This window comes from Pygoscelis adeliae, unplaced genomic scaffold (genome assembly GCF_000699105.1).
Source record: "Pygoscelis adeliae isolate BGI_AS28 unplaced genomic scaffold, ASM69910v1 Scaffold38, whole genome shotgun sequence".
Classification (NCBI taxonomy): Eukaryota; Metazoa; Chordata; class Aves; order Sphenisciformes; family Spheniscidae; genus Pygoscelis; species Pygoscelis adeliae.
This window is the reverse complement of record NW_008825614.1, coordinates 19729181-19743208: the sequence shown is the minus strand read 5'-3', so window position 1 is coordinate 19743208 and position 14028 is coordinate 19729181. Positions and strand designations below refer to the sequence as shown.

Below are 14028 nucleotides of genomic sequence, written 5' to 3'. Positions count from 1 at the left end.
AATGGAAATGGTAATCTCCCAAGCTGCAATATGTTGGTAGCTGTAGGTAACAAGGACAAGGTGTGTTGGAAGGTTTTAGGATGTAGGCTTTGCGCAAGTGGTTTGCAGGTTTTGCAATCCGTATGTAATGTCTTTACTTTGTACAGTGTAAGGGTATGAAAAGATTTCTTTTCTGTGATTTGATCTAATAAAAATTATTTTTAAATATGTTACGTAGTTTTTTGAAGTTGTGTTTTAATACCTTGATAGTATATTAATGTTTATCTTCCCTTAATTATTCTTCTGCAGCACTCTTAAACACTTACATTTTAAACCTTTATACTGCTGAAAGTACATACATTTTTAACTTATTTTTTTAGTAATAGATTAAAATAAGCTAGTTCTTGGCTTCCCCCCCCCCCCTTTAATCAAAAGACTTGATTTTCATTCTGGTTGAATTCTGTAGCCCAATTGACTTTAGCCTTAGACTATCCAGTATTAGCAGCATCTGTGTTAAGTTTGGACTCAGCTAATCTTTTGGAATCTTTGAATATTCGGTTGTAAGCCAAAACTGAGCTATCCAAGAGCACATCTGGCTTGCATAGTATTACCTCATTTGTATAAGGTAGTGCTCTTAGTTTCCTTTCGTTAGTTTGTTTTCTGTTTGCTGGAAAGGGGAATTTGATACGGGGGTTGTGCTGGCAACAGAAAAAGTTTAAGGAACTTCAGTGATTTCTTTCTTCCTGTACTGAAATTCACATTAGTTTTGATACATAGCCAGGTATAGTAAATAAACTAATAAAATAAGAAAAAGAAATTCTTAGCCAATTTTGTGTGTTTGACAGATGTGTAGATGCTACTGCCTATTCTGTCAGGTTTGCTGCGTACAAACAAAAGTAGAGTAATATTCATGTCATTAGATTTCTTAAGATTGCTGTTATTTCTTCCATAGTGAAACTACCTCTTCTAGGAGGATTGTTGTGTCATTTACAAAAAATGAAATGCCTTCAAAGTTCTTTTTGGATAAGCAGCTGTTTGCTGAGGAAGGCAAAACAACCTATTGGTTTGCACTGAGAGAGTTGTTTTCTGTCTTGTAATTTAGGTATTTTCAACCTGCACTAGATGGAATGAGATAAATCTTAACAATACAGTCGTCGGAGGAGCTTGTAAGAAATTGGATTCAAAATGTGTTTGCTTTGCTCCTATTTATGTCTGTACGGTAACAGCGTGAAATCAATAGTATTTTGTTCTCAGTATTTGTTATTAAACATATTAGTATGCGTAGGGAAATAAAGAAGACATTTGGAAATGGGTAACCTTGGGTTAATTAAATCCATCTGCTGTCTGACTAATGACAGTAATATTGTATCCAGGGATTCGCTTATGCTAAAAGATTCAATAACGCACAAAAAGTTTTCTAACAAAGCACTCTTAGAGCAAGCGAGGACTCACGTGTAACTGGAGAGAAAACCAGTCCCAGAGAGTAACTCACAGTATTGTAAGGCTCTGCTTCATGCGGGAATGTCCCAGAAGAAGTGAAGAACCACATTTGTTGTTCCTTGAGATGCAAAATTATAACTGGCAAGAAAAGTAAAACTTGTTTTCATCTCATACTACATGAAGTTGTGTTTTACGGGGCTAATTTAAACGGCTGCCTTTCCATGCTCACCAACAGCCAGGATAGAAATGTTCGTTAGGAAAGAAGCTGTATAGGGTACAAAAATGAGCTTCCAGAGACACAGTGGTGGCAGGTGAAGGAAGACATTTGATTCATATCAACTGGCAATCTGATCCTATATCGGTTAATGCCTCAAGATCCTTGGAGTAACTGTTTCCAAACAGCAAGTATGATAGTTGCTTTCTATTTACACTGCTCTAACTCATACGAAGAGGGGGAAAAAAAAAAGACTTTGTACTACAACTTCCATGCATTACACTTTGTGTTGGTCATCTATGCTGTTCGGCGTTGTTTGATCGATGATTTTTGTAGCTGTAAGTTAGGGTTTTGTTACTTCCTAGTTCATAGTTTCTGGAAAAGAAAATCAAATACATAGTTTGATTTTTATTGAATTAAGTATTTGATTAATTTGCATTTCTTATCTTCATACACTTGTACAAAACATGGTTTGAGAGTGCAGGGAAAAACTTGTGAAGTTTGTGGAGACCTGGGTGCTTTTAAAGCAAGGGAACCGTAATAGCATCAGATGAAGAGTATTTTATTCCATGTTGATCTGACAGATGGGCAAAACAAAACTCTTGAGAGATTAACATTGTTATGCAATTTAATTTTTAAAGCGTACAAAAAAGAGTGGCTTCATAGAATTGAAAATGGAGGATGGGTTTGTTTGATCTACATTGGAGGAACTTGTTTAGGCTTCCTTTGTAGCAAGTCAGACGAAGTCGCTCTAGTATGTGATTTATCTCAGCCTAAAGCAGGCATCTAAAATAGGTCAGATGAATCGCTCTCTGAAACATCTGATTTTCTCTTCCACGTTTAAAGTGACCATCTCAAACGTCCACATCTGAAGTTTGATTAAATGAACGCCTTTCTGACTGTCACATTTTAAAAGACATAAGTTAATTATTGCTTTTTGTAGATGCTAAAGACAATTTGTTAAGCAATAGATTTTAAAAGGTATTTTTGATATAACTGTGCCAGTTTGACTGTAGAAATTTATGATGTATTCCTGAACAAGTATGTCATGCGTTAGTACTTTGAAAATGTGGCCTGAAGCATAAATCTGCCGTATATGCTTTCTAGTTCTCCTTCTCTCTCGTGCTGTTTTGGCACGCAGGAGGTAGGAACATGCACCCCCGTCCTCAAACGCAGTGCAAAAACTGAGCGCAAGCTGAATGCTGGACACTTACTCAGAGACATGTATTCACTGGAGGACTTAGCCTTGAAAGTGCAGAATACATAAATGACTCTGAAAATAGTAACTGGCCTCATTTAAAACATTTTCTGTCAAGCAATGTAGCTTATTAAACATTTAAGTTAAAAAGAAAGAAGAGGCCTGTACTTTTTTTGTGACCTTTAATAAACCTGTTTCTACTAGTAAACATTGTCGTGTATGTTAAGAGTTGATAGTGACTTCCTAGCAGATGAATTAGCAGATGTATATTCTGTGGAACTGCTTATAATTACATAGTAGCTATGGTTACCAGGTTAAAGAAATCGTGGCCTGATGATGAATAGAAATAGATTGCAGCAGACTGGTTTGGTTTTGAGTTGCTTAAAAGCAAAATGCTCAAGGATGAGACCAGGAGGACTAAGAGCGTATGAGTAACAAACATAAGAGCAAACTCTGTTTGCTGAACTGGCACAGAGTCTGCTTTTTCAAATCCTTGTTTTGATACAAAATCAGAGTATTTTTTAAAGTTGGGTTTTGCTTCTATATAGTTTGAGAATTGGGTGCCAACCACATACTTGTAATCATTTAGTACTGGACAAAGTTAAGTTCAAACAGCCTTTTCACATTCAAGGAAAGTCATATTCACTTTATTTCAAATGTAACACTTAGAATGACTTAATGGAAGTATTTATCTTTTCTTTTGGATGCTCCAGCACTTAGAAAGAAATGACAGAAGTGTGGGTGAATTCAAGTGGGAAGGACAGAACTGTGCTTAAGGGCAGTTGTACTTTTGCACTGATGTTGGTGGGCCCACTTCAGATGCTTCTAGCGTATATGTTGCTTGGAAGCATCGAAAGTACTTGAGTCCATTCCAAAAGGGGGAGTGCAGGTGTTGAGGAGTTCAAGCCCTCAACTTGCCTTAAATGTAAAGAACAAAAGATTTAATGTTTTTAAAAATTTCCACATGGTTTAGAAACCCAAACTGCAGGGAATTGTGTTGGACTTAGGGCCCTCAATCACACGAGCTTTCCTCAATGTGTTACTCTCCTTTTATGAATTATGAACTATGTAGAACTGTATGTCTGTATGTACTTCAACGTAATTCCTATAATGTCCATGTATTATAATGTAGAGTAAGATTTTATGGCAACTTCCTCAAGAGTACAGATGCATTTAGACCTTGTCTTTTGCACCAGGGAAGCTTTCCTAGGGATCTTTGTTGGGCCAGTAATAGCCACTTTAGTTTTAAAGGCCGGGCATATTAAGACTAAAACTTTGCACCTGACGTTTCTCCATTCTGTAAGCCTAGCCTACAAATTTGCGGCTACAAGATCGTACTCAGTAGATCTGCTCACCTTGTTTTACAGAATAACCAACCATGACTACAGAATCAGGATCGGACTCCGAGTCCAAGGATAAAGAGCAGGATCAGCAGGAGAGCCCCGCACAGCAAGGGGCGGTGGAGACCCAGCCGCAGGACCAGCAGCAGCTGAGTGAAGAGCATCAAAACGCGCTTGAGCAGTTCTCGGCTGTGGCAGCCCACAGCACGCCGGTGAAAAAGGAGCAGGTAAGGGAGCCCGTGCGCGCATGCTCGCTGCGTGCACCTACCTCCTGGGAAATAATGAGCCTGGTGTATTATGAGAGGAAACATATTCAGATATGCATGTAAGGCTGCTTGGTGTGATGCTGTAGATCTTGTTGGTCTTCTGCATTTAAAAAATAATAGTTCTCACGCAGAATGTTTTGAAATTCATGTCAGGTCTTTCTGCCTCCGGTGCTTAAATGTAAGAGCAGTCTTATTAACTAAGCAGGAAACATCTTCAATCTTGCATCTGCATTAGATAGCAAACAGTGCCAATTTTTAAGAAGCTGAAAATGTTTTCAGAGTTCATTTCTTCTTTGACACCTGCTGAAAAATGATTTCATGCTTGCTTGTCTGATGTGTGAGCCACAAAGAATCTGTGGTCCTTTAAGCTTCTTGTAGTTCTGAAACGGCTGCGTTATAATTACTTTAACTTTTCATGTAATAGGTTTCAGAAGAGCTATCACATGCTTTTCCATTTGGTTCATTGTTGCACTTATTAAATTTGTACAGCCTGCTTTCTTTTCCCGTTAATAAGTTCCCGTCAGTAGGATTAACAGGCATTGTTCTTCATGGGTAAGTGACACACAATTAATGAGGTACCTGCAAATTGCATCCCTTAGAATCCGTAAGGTTATGACCCCCATCTGATCACATTCACCTTTGAAGAGTGAATAAGTCAGTCTAACTCCTCCACTCCTCCACCCTTTAAAAACTTCAGATTGTTTGAAGTGGGGTCCCGTTACTTTACCTAGTTGGGAGACAGTGCTGGTGAAGCAAGCAGATGTAAGGCGTTACTTAAAATTAGCTCAAGTGCTCTTGTGGAAGCTGTTCGGGGCTGGCTGTGGTCTTGGGTTTTAAGCTTTTGTCCACAGAGCTACAGCCCAAACTTGCTGTTGGTGAGGAAAAAATGGGGGTATAAGCAATTTCAGATACAAAGTATTTTTGTATCTCCCTCATTTAGGGGTGCATTACCTAAATGCTTGGGACAGCAAATGTTTCTGGGACCAAATAAAAAGAGGCGTCTGTGTCTGACTTCTAATACCTCAAGAGGTAGACATGGCAGGGCAGGATTTCTGGTGTTTATTGCTATTGAAGATCAACCATTGGAAGAACTGCTTTTTTTTTTTGATTGCTAACCGTTTTTACCATTGATAACCCTTGATCAGTGTCACTCCGTGCCCACCAAAGACCCCTCTGCTCTTGCTCCAACATCCACCAATTATGTGTTGGGATAATTTTGGTCTCTGAAATAGATCAGAAATTGATGTGGTTAGTTTGGGGAAAAGAGGCAGGACTGCTTGTCCAAAAGAGAAAGGTGCTGCACAAACTGGTGATTAATTTAAAGTGTAATTCTGTCAGGCCTAGGCATAAGTATTATTAAATTTGTTCTTCCAGACATCTTCAGTAATCTTTCCACCCCAAGTTTCTTTTCATCTTAAAAAAAACAAAACAAAACAAACCCCAAAATAACCACAAGAAAAGAAAAAAACTTAGGTACCAAACCTGTCCATCTGTGTTTACAGAGGTGTGAGTCTGGAGACCTGAGATGCTCTTGTGTGCTGTGTGATCCCTTCTTTTCCCAAAGGTCAGCTGTGAGCCAGTGTCCGTAGAAGCCTTAATAGAAGAACGGGGTTAGTGAAGGGACATGTGAGACCTTCCCATTGAGATTATCAGGTTGAATCCAAAAGTCTCTGTTATAAGCTGACTGCCAAATCCAGCTGCAGTGATCTGCCCAGGATATTTCGTAGTGGCTTAAGTGCCTGTATCACAGGAAAGAACCACTTAAACGCAGCACTAAGAGACAGAGCTATTGGCAATGGTGTCATTAAAAAAGCCGAAAATTGAAGGAGTAAGGGGTATCATTTTCTCACCGTCTGTAATCACAGTGAGGAAGTTGATGATTTTTGCTATCGCTCGTATGAGAGAACCTTGGGAAGAAAGATTTGAGTTGCCGATCCATTACAGTGACTTTTTGTTGTCATTCTATACACATAAAAAGAACATTTTAATGAAGACAAAAAGGCTTCATGTTGAGATTAGCAGTTGCTACAGAAATGAGTCGTTTCTATCAGGTATAATAATGCAATCTTACTATCTTCCTGCCTTCCTATCTCATTGAAAATGAGCAAGAAGGCGTTGCACGGGTTGGGCACTGACATTTCTGAGCAACTATCATAAGTAGATGGGATTCATGCGTGGTGCAAGCTTGGTAATATCACTTCATACCCCAGTGAGACGCTGCGAAGCGTCAAAGATCATTATTGCTGAATCCTGTGACTCCAAAGGCTTGCTTCGAGAAGGGGGTCCAGCTTCAGAAGGGGTTGAACATACCGTGTCATAGTAAGGTACAGTAATATAGATAGAGATGAGAGAGCTTATGATCAAAAAACACAAACCCTGAAGCAACTTGTGCTGCACTGGAATTTAGACCACGACACTGAAAATACTGCAAAAATAGAGCACTGAGGTATCTTGGGGAAGAATTTAGGAGAAGATGCAACTATGCTTGCAGAGTTCAAAATAATTCACTGAGTACATGGGTTTTTCACTGGCCACTTTTATTTTTTCCCCCTACATACCAGAATGTCGGGTTTCTTTAGGAAGAAGAGGCTTAATACAGTCTGAAAGTACCTCAATGCCTGAACATGTCAGCATAGTTTGGGGGATCTTCTCTAATAGTTCTTGGCATGTTTTGTTCTCTAGACAAATGAGAGAAAATCCTTTGTATGATTTTAACCTAGACACATTCCCCTGATCTTAGTGTAGACAGGAACCTTAACAAACAAAATAACCTCAACACCATTTAAAAAAAAATTATAAATAAGCAAATTTCTGCTGTAGTCTTGAGTTACCGAGTGTCTTTGTGTGAAGGAAAATAATCACTAATCCATAAGGATTCATAGAATTTGTTTGTAGGCTGAAGATGCTTCTAAAATTTAAATGGTTGCCGGGTGCCCTTGTTGTGGGCTTTTCTCTCAAGCAGCTTTCCTGTTTTCTTTTAAAAGATTATTTCCATGCATCTGGTTTTTTTGTTGGTTGTTTTTTGTTGGGGCGGAGTGTTAACTCTCACATGTGAAACTAATGAGCCACTGGCGATGACAGTATATTTCTACCGCTTTTTCACCTACACATGTGCATGTGCACCTTCCATGGCAGATTTCTTTAACAAAACGTACGGAAATCATCAAAGAGCCCCTCTGCCCATCATCAGCAGCACAGCTGTTCACAGAGGCCCCAGGAGGAGACATCTTCAGTCTTGTTTTTCTCTCGGTGCAGTAGGGTGGACCACTTGCCAGCTGGCCGCGGTTGTGGTAGAGGGGTAGCTGGCCTCAAGCCTTGCTCTGACCCTGGGGGGACTCTCCCCCTTTGTCACAGCCACTGTGAGCGTTAAATGCTTAGCGAACAGCTTATCCGCTGACATACGTTGTGCCCTTCATCTCCCACCAGCCTTCAAGGTATGCAAGGACCTTGACGACCAGACACAGCGCAGGTGTCCAAGTGCTGGAAGGAGAAAGTCCTCCAGTGCTGGAGCTGGATGGGGGAAGAGCCGGCTGGCACTGGGCTGCTCCTGGGGAAGAACATCCACGGCTCAGGGAGTGATGTGGATTTTGAAAGCAGCTCTTGCTTTTTTATCTTTCTAGTCCCACTTTCTTCTAGTCTCCCCACCCAGGGAAGCCCAGGAGACCATTGCTATGTCCTCTCTTTCAGGGCAAGGAGGAGCGTGGGGTCTTGCCTCATCTCTTTGCAGTTGCCTCTTTGCAGTTTGCTGAGGCTTTGGTGCAAGCTGGCGCTGTCAGTAGCACAGACGACTCCAAATTCCTCTTTCCCCCATTCATCCCAAGGCAGAGGGGAAGCTTATGGCTTGTTTGTATGAAATCTCTCGGGGAAAGTTCCCTGTGATTTAGCAGTACACTGTTGTTGCTGGTTATACGATGCAAGGTTGTTCTGGTCTCACAGCAGATTAAAGCCTTTGGATGGATTTGCTCCATTCTCGTGAAGTTTTATTATATACAATGAATGGAAACAGACTTGGAGGATTACTTTACAATCTATTTCCAGCGATGCTTGTTGCTTATTACACTGAAATCATTCAGAGACAAAACAGGGTTTTTTTTCCCTTGTAGTGAGATAACGGAAAGATGTTACTTTCATTTTGTATTATTTAAGCTTTAGCTTAGGTATTACTGCACTCCTGTTGAGGTTTTGTTTGGAGACTATCAGGAGCATAACTGATGAGAAAGGTAACGACTGCGGTACAGTGCTGTTGCTAGGAAGGGTGAAATGCTGTAGAGCTGTTCTGGCTTTCATCTAGTGCCGTGGAGAGGACCACAGGCTGTGCTGCATCACGGTAACTCTTCAAACGGTCTGACCCTCAGATGAACCCAAGGAAAAGTAACCACGGTTGTTTCTTCTTGCCCCTTTTCCCTGCAGTATATTTGTCTTTCAAATAGCACCTACTTGTCGCCAGCTTGAGGGACTTATCGGGCATCTGCAGAGAGCAAATTTCAGCCTCTCATCCTGTACTTATCATCCATTAGCCAGCCGGCTGCACATAAAAGTTGTTTGGCCCCGCGCTTCCATCCTGTGTGTTTAACCCTTTGCTCGGGCGCTTGGGGAGCCTTTTGCTCTCCCAGGCACGTCAGCATCCCCCTGCAAATTCACACTGTCACGAGGGGATCCGTGCCCTCATTCAGGGGACTGTTTCTCACTGACAGCAAAATTAGTGCAAACCTGATGGTCTTTTCCGGTTCCGTATGACACCATGGAAGCATCATACGATTTAATAGGACTTAAAAGTAATATCAACAAGCAGTAGGAATATCTGTTCATCAAAACATTTACCAATTATTCAGCACTTCCAACAGACCAAAAAAACAGGTCCAAGAGGGATTTTGTACCTATGGAAAAAATAGAAGCCTAAAGTATTTTCATGCATGCCCCTCCTCCACAGGTATTCTGTACCTTTTGGAGGGAGAAGGGAGGGCTGGGAGTAATATGGACAATATGAGAAATCTTTTCAATAGGTAAAGCCCCCTGCATTGGGGCTTTCTCATCCAAGCCCCATACTAGGCTCACTTAAATGCCTGGGTGCAGGGTGCATAGTGTACTGCATGGCGTGATTAGTTTCTCTCACTTCAAAAAGTATCTTTCTTTCTCTTTATAGGCCACAGACAAAGAACAGGAGTTTGCTGCTGCAAGTGCAAAACAGCTGGAATACCAGCAGCTAGAGGACGACAAGCTCTCTCAAAAATCATCGTCTAGCAAACTTTCGAAGTCTCCTCTAAAGATCGTCAAGAAACCGAAAAGTATGCAGTGCAAAGTGACACTCCTGGATGGATCAGAATATGCATGTGAAGTAGAGGTATATTGCTTTTTGTCTTCTTTTTTTCATCCTGTCCAGAGGAAAATAGTTGAAATTAGATTCCTAATTTAAGCAAAAGAATGAATAGCCTGATATTTCACCAATGCCAAGCACAGAGATGCTTCCATTGTTTCCTCTGGAGGTTGAAGACGTTGCACAGATTTGAGCTGGATGAGGGACCATGAGCAGTCCCTGGAACAGCCAGAGACTTTGGATTAATTTTATGTCAGCACATGCCACAACAGAATGCAGAAAATGAATTATGGGCAGCAAAGCCCATAAACAAAGAAGGATTTGATCCCATAGGGCTTCTCTTTTCCTTGGTACTCTGCTGAGTCGAGATTCACATTGAGTCACTGTCCAAACAGTAATTCTGACCATCGTGAGATTAGTGGGGGCATGAGAGACACCCAAGGGAGGCAGGGGAAATGTCAGGAGCAAATAGCAGTGAGAGGGGTGAGTTTTATGTGCTTCTCCACGGTGTCTGTGAATCATAACTGTGTCTGAACGTTACTGGCAGAAAGTTGCTGGTGGTTTTCTGTAAGGAAACTTGCCTTCCCTGCTGGGACTTTGCCAGGAGCCTACTTCTGGGAGGGATAGTCTTTGCTGCACTGTCAGTTAGGAACCAGTCTGTGCCTGTGGGCAGACCCATGATAAGAGGATACCTTGCCTTCAACTCCAGAAGGCCATGGAGAAGCAGAGCATGAGCGAATTCAGTATCTCATGGTGGGCATGAGCAAATTCAGCATCTCAGAGTGGACCCATTTCTCCACTCAGCCTTTCCAGCCATGTCACCGAGGTGGTCTTTGGGCAGTGGACCAGCCTGTCCTGAGCCTGCTTTAGGTCAAGAGGCCACAAGGAGAGGCTGGGAGGGGAAGGATGTGTGTTGGAGGGCTCAGCAAAGCCAGCCCTCCTTTGGGCAACCACAGGGTGCGGCGGGGAAGAAGAGACACCTGGGGAGGACAGAAGAGTATAAAGGTAGAGACGGGATAGTCTGCGGGCTTGAAAGGGGAACCTGAAGGAAGACAAAGAAGGAGAGAGGGCAGAGGAAAGCAGTATCTGACTGGGAGCCAAATCCTGATGTCTTTACAATCAGATTGCACTCAGCCCTTGCATCTTCCAGCCACTCTTGCTGTAAGCGTTTTGGACAGTGGCAGGTGAGGAAGAACTTTATGATTTTTATTTAACCACGGCTTTACAGTTTAGGCCAAATTTTTCTATGCTGACACAGGAGCCGTGATTTTATTACTCTTACAGCAACTTAGCGATCATGCTGTCGAGTATCTTTTAGTTTCACTGGCCAAGTCCTGTGTTGTTTCCTTCAGACTAGCAATAGCTATCTGGCCACATACTTTGTGACTATTAAATTGTCATTTCTTGACCTGTGGTCCCAGTTTTGTCTGTCAAGAATAGCGTGCGAACCATTAAGCTGGAAGAATGACTCATACTGGCTTTGATTGAAAGAGTCAAACTCATTTCAGCTTTTGCCACTTGGTTATAAAATGTGAGTCACTTTTTGGAATAGAATCAAGCAAATTTTAACAAATAGGATTTCTATGGAAATCTTGTCTAGCAGGCTGATCTGTATGAGAATATAAGATGGAGCAGAAGGAGAGATATGTTAGACTTCCACTTGTGCAAAAAAATGCTGTGAATAATACTTTCTTTTAGGAAGTTTCACTTTTTTGCTAAATTTGGACTCTGTTGGAGTTGAAGTGTCAAAATGCTAGCTTATAGAAGCCATCATGTTTTATTGCTTGTCAGATTTCTCTTTTGTGCAAGTTCTGAATAGCTCTTGAATAAAGTCCAATATAAATTTTGTATGCATTTTTTCTACTTACACTGCCGAAATATTTTGAAGTTGTATTGACTGTCATCAATAATCACTTTATTTGCTTCTAAGATGGTTAGACTTCCTAGGCAGAATGTAATATTGATGAGAATAGAGCTCCTAAAAGGATGAATCCTCAAATGGCAGAGCTATGATGATGAGCAGACCATTGGGTGCATTGAATCAGAAGTTAATTAGGGGGCGCAAATATTTCAGGGAGCAGTTTAGAAGGCACAAATATTTCAGGGAACAAGTGCAACTGGAGTGACACATGCATTTACATACCTTAAATGGACGATCCAGACCTTGCATCCTTCCTAGGTGGTATTGTCAGCATACTGTGTGTATTGAGGATGCGACTGCAGGTACCTCTCTGGCACAGCCCACTCTGTCCCGTGGGAACACCTGATAGGTCCCCAGGGGAGTCCACTTTCCATGTGTGTGAAGTTCAGCTACAGCAAAAGGATGCTGTGTCCAGCCAATAGAAATGATGTGGCTTCCACTGTGCTTTTTCTCCTGGGGAGAAAAAGTATATACAAAGGGAGTTAGTAGGGCAGGAAGACTGAGGGTCTGTCTCAGGAGATATCTCAGGAAACCATGTAGGAGGCTGAAGGTGAAGTTCTTCTACAGTAATTTTGCATAATCACAAAGTTCTGTGGCTGTTTCACAGAAACTCAGTGCTGCAGCATGAGAAATAATCTATCACATTTCAGAAAAATGCTATCATATTTTAAGGATCACCTACAAGTAAACTTACTATATCCCATTAAACTGGGAAAAAATATATATGTATATAAAAAAAGTATACTGAAAGACCTAACAAATTATCGAGGTCAGTAAATTCCCCAAGATTAATTCCTTAAAAGAAAGGGGAGAGGGGTGAACAACACATGGCAACCAAATATTTAATATTTCCATTCCTTGCGTTTAACTCCCTTAACTGCGTCTTTCGGTGTGGACAGTGGCCCGGGGTAGCGATGTGACAATCAGTGGATGTGAGTCAGAAATGTCATCCCATGTTGTCAGCTCCTGTCTTCCAGCTCTGTCTGTCTGTGTGTCATGCTTCTACCCACTGAAGGCTACAAAGCAATGTAATCTAGAAGGACCAGAAACTTAGAAACCTAATTTTGAGCTAGAATAATAGCTCTGTCAGTGAATCTTGATTTGGACATGGGCCAGATATTTATCCCTCCAGAATTGCATTCCCTGGTCTGGGAGTTGGGGATCATTACAGAATCCATCAGTTACTCTATAGAGTGCTTTGCAAATGACAAATGCTTTTATATATGTTAAATATTAATATCATTTAAAGGAACTTATTGCTCTCAAGTAGAGTGCAACCTACAGCTTATCAACTGTATGTTCATCCAGTTAATGACCTGACAGCTGAAATTGCATGTACTCACCATTTGAGATGCTTCTGAGGCAGGTTTGCTTAATCCATTATCCCCTCAGTGTCCTTTGTTTCAGAAGCCCCTCTTTCTTACTCCATATTTAATGCTGAGCGTCTCACTGCCTTCTGTTGTATCTTTCAGCCTCTCTCACATCCAGTACTTTGCATTTGTGACACCAGGAGGTTTTCATATTGTATGAGATATATCTACAGGGGAAAATGTAGCAGAGGTAACTTCAAAGCTGAGGTTAATAGTGGTTCATCTAATGTGGTATCCTTGTAAGGACGTTAAGCAAAGATCAAAGGGGGTTTCTCTCCCCAGAAAGGTGGCAGGATCAGTAGCCCACTGAAGTGCATCTACACCAATGCACGCAGCATGGGCAACAAACAGGAGGAGCTGGAAGCCATTGTGCAGCAGGAAAATTATGATATAGTTGCCATCACGGAAACATGGTGGGATGACTCGCACAACGGGAGCACTGCAATGGATGGCTATAAACTCTTCAGAAGGGATAGGCAAGGAAGGAGAAGCGGTGGAGTAGCCCTGTACGTTAGGGAGTGTTTTGATTGTCTAGAGCTTAATGATGGTGACGATAGGGTTGAGTGTTTATGGGTAAGAATCGGGGAAGGTAGGAGGCTGTTACAGACCACCCAACCAGGATGAAGAGGCAGACAAAATATTCTGTAAGCAGCTGGGAGAAGTCTCACAATTGCTAGCCCTTGTTCTCATGGGGGACTTCAACTTACCAGACGTCTGCTGAAAATACAATACAGCAAAGAGGAAACAGTCCAGGAGGTTCCTGGAGTGTGTGGAAGATAACCTCCTGACAGAGCTGGTGAGGGAGCCAACTAGGGAAGGTGCCGCGCTGGACCTGTTGTTTGTGAACAGAGAAGGACTTGTGGGTGATGTGACGGTTGGAGACCGTCTTGGGCATAGCAATCACAAAATGACAGAGTTTTCTATTCTCAGAGAAGTAAGGAGGGGTGTCAGCAGAACTGCCACCTTGGACTTCCGGAGGGCAGACT

The 14028-nt window shown here is 41.7% G+C and overlaps 1 protein-coding gene across 1 annotated transcript in view; it reads left to right on the top strand.

Moving 5' to 3' along the window:
- The window catches only part of EPB41L3 (erythrocyte membrane protein band 4.1-like 3), a 98799-nt gene that overhangs the window by 25465 nt on the left and 59306 nt on the right, over positions 1–14028 (top strand). Inside the window, exons 2-3 of the mRNA XM_009333072.1 lie at positions 4199–4398; positions 9581–9778. Of these exons, the coding sequence (XP_009331347.1) occupies positions 4210–4398; positions 9581–9778 (387 nt within the window). The 5' untranslated portion in view covers positions 4199–4209. The remainder of the gene's footprint in view (positions 1–4198; positions 4399–9580; positions 9779–14028) is intronic.